Source organism: Protomyctophum parallelum (assembly GCF_964188405.1).
Source record: "Protomyctophum parallelum genome assembly, chromosome: 23".
NCBI classification, from domain to species: Eukaryota; Metazoa; Chordata; class Actinopteri; order Myctophiformes; family Myctophidae; genus Protomyctophum; species Protomyctophum parallelum.
Genome location: NC_139715.1, coordinates 24665322 through 24674715, shown reverse-complemented (window position 1 = coordinate 24674715; position 9394 = coordinate 24665322). Strand labels below are relative to the sequence as shown.

At 45.5% G+C, this 9394-nt stretch overlaps 1 protein-coding gene across 1 annotated transcript in view; it reads left to right on the top strand.

Moving 5' to 3' along the window:
• bmpr2b (bone morphogenetic protein receptor, type II b (serine/threonine kinase)) overlaps positions 1-9394 on the top strand; it is a 61610-nt gene that overhangs the window by 33388 nt on the left and 18828 nt on the right. Inside the window, exons 5-7 of the mRNA XM_083759049.1 lie at positions 1900-2007; positions 2708-2799; positions 3254-3484. Of these exons, the coding sequence (XP_083615175.1) occupies positions 1900-2007; positions 2708-2799; positions 3254-3484 (431 nt within the window). The remainder of the gene's footprint in view (positions 1-1899; positions 2008-2707; positions 2800-3253; positions 3485-9394) is intronic.

Here is a 9394-nt window from a genome sequence, read left to right as displayed (position 1 = left end):
CCTGGGCCCAGCACGCAGCAGTACAGAATACAGATAGTCAGTCACAGTAGCCATTCCGTTCCATTGAGCTCACATGCAGGCCGGGCCCTCCAGTCAAAACAAGACATGCTTTTAAAATGCAGCCTCCCCCCCCCCTCCCTCATTCACAACTCTCCTCTCCCGTGGCGCCTGGCTGCTTTCACCAAGAACGCAATTATTGCACGAGCACAATCTCCTCTGACTGTAGTGCACGGTGTACAAACTGTACATGCAACACCACTGCAAAGTACAAGCAATGTACTGTACAGGAGCGTACAGTTACCACCTCTAGTCTAGTTTTTTTAGACGGTGACCCAAAAGAGAGATTACAATGTTGGCCCCGGGACCCAAACTAGTGAAAAATAGGCTGATCTACAAGCTCACAACGTGTCGCTTCCTTAGCCCATTTTGACCTGAGATCAGATTCTAAAAATGTCTTCTAAATCCTGAAAAAGCCGTGTTTCTATGTCAGTGGTTCTTCGATTTCTCAAAAATAAAAGACCTACAGGCTTGTAGATCTGCTATTTTTCAATAGCTAAAGCATAACATGATGCCAACGCCGAAAGGGGTTCCCGCCCAGAATGCGTTAGAGTATATATGAATAGAGACGGCACCCGGAGGAAACCCTGAGGCGAAATGGACATAGTGGCCGGAGTTGGTATTGCAGTTTGGACCCAAACACATGAACGCGCTGGTCCGTTGACTATCATTGTGCACGTTCATGATGACACGTGAACGCTGTTTCATACGTGAACGCACGTGGACGTGTGCAATGATAGTCAACGGACCAGCGCATTCATGTGTTTGGGTCCAATCCATCCCAGAATGCACTCTGTTCCTACCCGGAAGGAGGAGTGAAATCGCCTCATGCGCTTTTGAGCAACTTAATGCAAGAGGATGGAGGAGAAATCCGGTGCCGTCTCTATTAATATGTAGATCAGCCTATTTTGAGTATTTTCACGGGTACAGGCTTTGGTTTAGACCAGGGCTACTCAACTTAGGATGGCTCAGGGGCCACTCAGGTTTAGACCAGGGCTACTCAACTTAGGATGGCTCAGGGGCCACTCAGGTTTAGACCAGGGCTACTCAACTTAGGATGGCTCAGGGGCCACTCAGGTTTAGACCAGGGCTACTCAACTTAGGATGGCTCAGGGGCCACTCAGGTTTAGACCAGGGCTACTCAACTTAGGATAGCTCAGGGGTCACTCAGGTTTAGACCAGGGCTACTCAACTTAGGATAGCTCAGGGTCCACTCAGCAAAATACCAGAAGACCAAATAATGTTGATTTATTTTCGTCCGTGATTTTCTGACACTATGAGTAAATAATAAAAATTGAGGAAACACACAGAAAACGGACTACATTTGCATCTAGGAAAGGCCAAACCTCATCGAACAAAATGGTTGTCATGACATGGTATGATTAATAATTAAATTAAGTTACAAAATTAGGCTTTTATTCACACAATGTGATGAAAACATGAACAGATTACTGTTGCCAATGAATCAAATATCAGAGATATATAACCAAGAGGCCAATACTACTGAAATGAATAAGCCATATCACGGTCTCATGGACAAATAATAACATCTATAACCCATTCTGAACGGGAACCCATTTTGGTGTTGGCATCATGTTATGCTTTAGCTATTGAAAAATAGCAGATCTACAAGCTCATAGTGGCGCGCTACGAGCTTGTAGGTCTGCTATTTTTGAAAAATCGAAGAACGACTGACATTTTTAGAATCTGATCTCAGGTCAGAATGGGATAAATTAGTTTTGGAAACAAACATTATGTTTCCTACTTTCCTTTCTGGACATACCTGACGTTATAAACGTTCCCGTCATGCATTTCTCTCTCTCTCTCTCTCTCTCCCTCCAGATGCTCGCCCGCCCAATTACGAGGAGACGGTGATCATCGCCCTGGCCAGCGTCTCCGTGCTCGCCGTAGTGGCCGTGGCGGCCTTCTTCGGCTACCGCATGTTGCACGGTGAGTCCTCTGTGTGTGTGTGTGTGTGTGTGTGTGTGTGTGTGTGTGTGTGTGTGACTGTGTGTGTGTGTGTGTGTGTGTGTGACTGTGTGTGTGTGTGTGTGTGTGTGACTGTGTGTGTGTGTGTGTGTGGCTTCCGCATGTTGCACGGTGAGTGAGTTGTTGCCATGGAGACATGACACGACACTGTGTTCATTTTGACAGAGGTTTTGATTTAGTTTTCTTTTTACACTTAGTCGCGTGCTGAAAATAGCCGATCTACAAGCTCACAACGCGTAGTCTTAGACGTAGCAACCTATAATGAAAACTCATAGCCTCACTGTACAGATAATCTACTGTTGGACAGATATTAGGTTCTTAGCTTGCTTATGATGTATTGCAGGGGTTCTCAACCCGTGGGTTGCGAGACCCCTCGGGGGGTCGCCGAATTATTTTTTTTGCAACTGCGTGAAGAGTAGTATACATAGTACATGCATACACCTTCCCTAATGATTATATCTGGTTTCAGTATTTATTTATGGTGTGTTGTCTATATTATTAAGGTTATTGTAGCAGTCAATTTATATTGGGGGTCGGGATGGGCGGGGCGGGGGTCCCGAGACAGTGCCAAAGCATTACCGATGTATTGTATACTCTGTGTGTGTGTGTGTGTGTGTGTGTGTGTGTGTGTGTGTGTGTGTGTGTGTGTGTGTGGTATCAGGTAATGGTAAGCAGGGACTGCATAACCTGAACATGATGGAGGCAGCAGGATCTGAGAGCTCTCTGGACCTGGACACTCTGAAACTGCTGGAGGTCAGTTCTCCTGCGTGTGATCCAAGGAAATATAGAGATCAGTTAACCCAGTTCTGACCTGAGATCAGATTCTATAAATGTCTTCCACATCCTGACAGTTTTCTGAAAAAGCTATGTTTCTATGTCCGTCGTCCTTAGATTTTTCAAAAATAGCAGATCTACAAGCTCGTAGCGCGCCACTTGGCGCCACTCGGGGTGGTGTAATGTCTCTCTCTCTCCGTCTCTCAGCTGATTGGTCGAGGCCGCTACGGGGTGGTGTAATGTCTCTCTCTCTCCGTCTCTCAGCTGATTGGTCGAGGCCGCTACGGGGTGGTGTAATGTCTCTCTCTCTCCGTCTCTCAGCTGATTGGTCGAGGCCGCTACGGGGTGGTGTAATGTCTCTCTCTCTGTCTCTCAGCTGATTGGTCGACGCCGCTACGGGGTGGTGTAATGTCTCTCTTTCTCCGTCTCTCAGCTGATTGGTCGAGGCCGCTACGGGGTGGTGTACTGCGGCTCATTGGACGAGCGTCCCGTGGCCGTCAAGGTGTTCTCGGCGACCAACCGGCAGAACTTCCAGAACGAGTGCTCCATCTACCGGCTCCCCCTGCTGGAGCACGACAACATCGGACGCTTCGTGGCAGCCGACGAGCGCACCGGGGCCGAGGGACGCACCGAGTACCTGCTGGTCATGGACTACTACCCACATGTAAGCCTGGGTGTGTGTGACTGTGTGTGTGTGTGTGTGTGTGTGTGTGTGTGTGTTAAGTCATACTCTGTTCCACTCCAAAGGACATTAATCCATTCTGACCTGAGATCAGATTCTAAAAATGTCTGTTAGAAAATGACAGTTTTCTGAAAAAGCTATGTTTCTATGTCAGTCGTTCTTCGATTTTTCAGAAATAGCAGACCTACAAGCTCGTAGCGCGCCACTCGGTGGCGCGCTACGAGCTTGTAGATCTGCTATTTTTCAATAGCTAAAGCATAACGTAACGCTAACACCAAAAGGGGTTCCCGCCCAGAATGGGTTTTAAAGGGATAGTTCAGATTTTTTTAACTTAAGTTGTATGAAATACTTGCCATTAATATAGTGGTTTCAACTGTATTAATTGATTGCCAGAGTCCCGTGGTGGAAGTTCTGCTCTGGTTTTGGTGGAAAGTAGTTCCGGTCATTTTGTGGGGTGCACAGGGGGCCACGCAGTAAAGGTAAATGAATCCACAAAACGAACGTCATTTGTATTGTTGACCTATTTCTAAAATATTAGTGCAATATTGACCAAAACCAGAGCACAACTCCCACCACGGGACTCGGGCAATCAATTAATACAGTTGCAACCACTATATTAATGGCATGTATTTCTTACAACTTAAGTTCAAAAGATCTTTAAGGAAACAACTCCAAGATTTCCAACTCATTCAACTTTTATTTTCCAACTTGTTCATGCTGTGCACAGTTGGCTTCATTTTTTTGATTGGTTGGTTCGTAAATCATGTTAGGTTGAAAACAGAGAGACAAATATTAACGACAATGCCAAACAACAAATGATAATTATTTTTAACCAGTCTTGTTTTTAAGCAATAAAGTATTTTAAACAATTAAATGTATTTTAAGCAATCCAATGCCTTATTTAAAGGACTTTTAAACTAATTTAGCAAAGTCATTTTAAGAACAATTTTAATTAAATATTCCAAGTTACCCATTTAAACACTTGGAATAAAGAAATTAGATAATTAGCTGATCCTTGAGCTTGTAGCTCAGCTCTCTCCACTTCTGAGTTTCGACCAAACAGTGTGACTGTGTGTGTGTGTGTGTGTGTGTGTGTGTGTGTGTGTGTGTGTGTGTGTGTGTGTGTGTGTGTGTGTGTGTGTGTGTGTGTGTGCGTGTGCGTGCACACGTCATGTGTATTGTGCCCGTAGCGGGCAGGTTCAGGGTCAGAAAGAGGTGAGCGTGGATGCTGTAGTAGTGACTGAGGACATCCTGTCCTCCTCTGTTGTCACCTCACCAACACTGGTGTGTTATTTACTGCCTTAGACCAGCACCTCACCAACACTGGAGTGATATTTACTGCCTCAGACCAGCACCTCACCAACACTGGTGTGTTATTTACTGGCTTAGACCAGCACCTCACCAACACTGGTGTGATATTTACTGCCTTAGACCAGCACCTCACCTACACTGGTGTGTTATTTACTGGCTTAGACCAGCACCTCACCAACACTGGTGTGATATTTACTGCCTTTAGACCAGCACCTCACCAACACTGGTGTGTTATTTACTGCCTTAGACCAGCACCTCACCAACACTGGAGTGATATTTACTGCCTCAGACCAGCACCTCACCAACACTGGTGTGTTATTTACTGGCTTAGACCAGCACCTCACCAACACTGGTGTGATATTTACTGCCTTAGACCAGCACCTCACCTACACTGGTGTGTTATTTACTGCCTTAGACCAGCACCTCACCAACACTGGTGTGATATTTACTGCCTTTAGACCAGCACCTCACCAACACTGGTGTGTTATTTACTGGCTTAGACCAGCACCTCATCTACACTGGTGTGTTATTTACTGCCTTAGACCAGCACCTCATCTACACTGGTGTGATATTTACTGCCTTTAGACCAGCACCTCATCTACACTGGTGTGTTATTTACTGCCTTAGACCAGCACCTCATCTACACTGGTGTGATATTTACTGCCTTAGACCAGCACCTCATCTACACTGGTGTGATATTTACTGCCTTAGACCAGCACCTCATCTACACTGGTGTGTTATTTACTGCCTTAGACCAGCACCTCACCTACACTGGTGTGTTATTTACTGCCTTAGACCAGCACCTCATCTACACTGGTGTGTTATTTACTGCCTTAGACCAGCACCTCACCTACACTGGTGTGTTATTTACTGCCTTAGACCAGCACCTCATCTACACTGGTGTGTTATTTACTGCCTTAGACCAGCACCTCATCTACACTGGTGTGTTATTTACTGCCTTAGACCAGCACCTCACCTACACTGGTGTGTTATTTACTGGCTTAGACCAGCACCTCACCTACACTGGTGTGTTATTTACTGCCTTTAGACCAGCACCTCATCTACACTGGTGTGTTATTTACTGCCTTAGACCAGCACCTCATCTACACTGGTGTGTTATTTACTGCCTTTAGACCAGCACCTCATCTACACTGGTGTGATATTTACTGCCTTTAGACCAGCACCTCATCTACACTGGTGTGATATTTACTGCCTTAGACCAGCACCTCATCTACACTGGTGTGATATTTACTGCCTTAGACCAGCACCTCATCTACACTGGTGTGTTATTTACTGCCTTAGACCAGCACCTCATCTACACTGGTGTGTTATTTACTGCCTTTAGACCAGCACCTCATCTACACTGGTGTGATATTTACTGCCTTAGACCAGCACCTCATCTACACTGGTGTGTTATTTACTGCCTTAGACCAGCACCTCATCTACACTGGTGTGATATTTACTGCCTTAGACCAGCACCTCATCTACACTGGTGTGTTATTTACTGCCTTAGACCAGCACCTCATCTACACTGGTGTGATATTTACTGCCTTAGACCAGCACCTCATCTACACTGGTGTGTTATTTACTGCCTTAGACCAGCACCTCATCTACACTGGTGTGTTATTTACTGCCTTAGACCAGCACCTCATCTACACTGGTGTGTTATTTACTGCCTTAGACCAGCACCTCATCTACACTGGTGTGATATTTACTGCCTTAGACCAGCACCTCATCTACACTGGTGTGTTATTTACTGCCTTAGACCAGCACCTCATCTACACTGGTGTGATATTTACTGCCTTAGACCAGCACCTCACCTACACTGGTGTGATATTTACTGCCTTAGACCAGCACCTCACCTACACTGGTGTGATATTTACTGCCTTAGACCAGCACCTCACCTACACTGGTGTGATATTTACTGCCTTAGACCAGCACCTCACCTACACTGGTGTGTTATTTACTGCCTTAGACCAGCACCTCACCTACACTGGTGTGATATTTACTGCCTTAGACCAGCACCTCACCAACACTGGTGTGATATTTACTGCCTTAGACCAGCACCTCACCAACACTGGTGTGTTATTTACTGCCTTAGACCAGCACCTCATCTACACTGGTGTGTTATTTACTGCCTTAGACCAGCACCTCACCAACACTGGTGTGTTATTTACTGCCTTAGACCAGCACCTCATCTACACTGGTGTGATATTTACTGCCTTAGACCAGCACCTCATCTACACTGGTGTGTTATTTACTGCCTTAGACCAGCACCTCATCTACACTGGTGTGTTATTTACTGCCTTAGACCAGCACCTCATCTACACTGGTGTGTTATTTACTGCCTTAGACCAGCACCTCATCTACACTGGTGTGTTATTTACTGCCTTAGACCAGCACCTCATCTACACTGGTGTGTTATTTACTGCCTTAGACCAGCACCTCACCAACACTGGTGTGTTATTTACTGCCTTAGACCAGCACCTCACCAACACTGGTGTGTTATTTACTGCCTTAGACCAGCACCTCACCAACACTGGTGTGTTATTTACTGCCTTAGACCAGCACCTCATCTACACTGGTGTGTTATTTACTGCCTTAGACCAGCACCTCATCTACACTGGTGTGTTATTTACTGCCTTAGACCAGCACCTCACCTACACTGGTGTGTTATTTACTGCCTTAGACCAGCACCTCATCTACACTGGTGTGTTATTTACTGCCTTAGACCAGCACCTCATCTACACTGGTGTGATATTTACTGCCTTAGACCAGCACCTCATCTACACTGGTGTGTTATTTACTGCCTTAGACCAGCACCTCACCAACACTGGAGTGATATTTACTGCCTTAGACCAGCACCTCACCTACACTGGTGTTGCGCCCTTTCCTGTTGTGTCTATACCGGTAGATCGCGATCTACCTTTTGGGCACCATGGTGACTTATTGGTCCCGCAGAAGTCGCTCTAGGGCCCCTAGAGCGACTTCTGCGCGACCTAGTCATCATGATTGGCTGAACGAGTCTGACCTCATTACTCTGAGACGCTGCCTGAGCCAATGGAAGTTTAATTTGTGCACACTCAGAGTTAAAGATGGAGTGCCACAATTTTTTTGTATTTTTCCAGTTTTTCATGTGTCTGAGGTGACAGTACTTCATTAGACACCCTGGAGTCGTTTTTATGTGCAAAGGTGTATTGACTTTGTATTTAGGGTTTCTTCCTGGAGGCTGAACCCTTGACAGTCAAACGGGCCAATGAAATAAACAGTAATATAGTGACATCACACTATCAGCCCCTCCCCCTTTATCATACAACTACAGCTGTGGGTGCGGCTTCAGTTCAGGTGGATCACCACCCATCACCTGGTAGGCGTGTCCACATAAAAAAAAAACATTTTAACAAATACTGTACACTTTTTTGAAAAATGTATACTTATATGACAATAAGACCTGATAATCATGTTTTAGGGTGGAAAGAAATCACGGCACTCCAACTTTAAAGAATCTGCATCCAAGACTGGCTGAAACTCTCCTGTTCTAAACACACACATACAAAAAAAAGAAAAGTCTTCAACTGCTCGAGCTGGTGAAAACAATAAGAGACAAAAAACAAGTCTGTTTTTTTTTAACCCATTCAGACCTGAGGACGATTCTACAAAATGTGTCTCCTAAATCCTGGCAGTTTTCTGAAAACCCCATCTTTCTATGTCAGTCGTTCTCACAGGGTGAAAACCCCATCTTTCTATGTCAGTCGTTCTCACAGGGTTAAAACCCCATCTTTCTATGTCAGTCGTTCTCACAGGGTGAAAACCCCATCTTTCTATGTCAGTCGTTCTCACAGGGTTAAAACCCCATCTTTCTATGTCAGTCGTTCTCACACATTTTCATGTCAAGCAGCCCCAGAAGATATGTATTTGGCCGCCGACCCCACTGTCAAAACATGTTGTTCCAGGGACCCCCCCCCCCCCCCAGTAGCAACGATTTGAGTTAAAAAACGTTCGCTCTGAAAGAATATATATTCAAAGATTTTCACTACATTTTCACGGTTTTTCAATAGCTTTAAAACACCAAAAGGGGTTCCCGCCCAAAATGGATTAATTGGAGGTCAGCTGACCTCTACCCCCCCCCCCCCCCCCAGCCTAGGAAAGAAAGGCAGTAGTGCGTCAGGGCACCAGCTGTATACTGCCCCGTCGCCATGGCGACGCAGAGCAAGCCAGGACAGTGAGCCAGTGAGTTGTATTCAAATGAACAATAATCCATTTAAGTCTAGCATGCCTAATGCAATTTCCTTAAAGGAGAGGATGTGCACTTCATGCCCATGGGATTGTTTTATCACTGAAGAGATGCGTGTGTGTGTGTGTGTGTGTGTGTGTGTGTGTGTGTGTGTGTGTGTGTGTGTGTGTGTGTGTGTGTGTGTGTGTGTGTGTGTGTGTGTGTGTGTGTGTGTGTGTGTGTGTGAGGTTGTGACCACTAAAACATGTTTTGCCGAGCGGTGCTTAATAATTCTCTGTTCATACGAAGCCCTTTCTGTCTTTTATTAAATGATTGAATAAAGAGGGTCTAATCCAGGCTTTATTAAA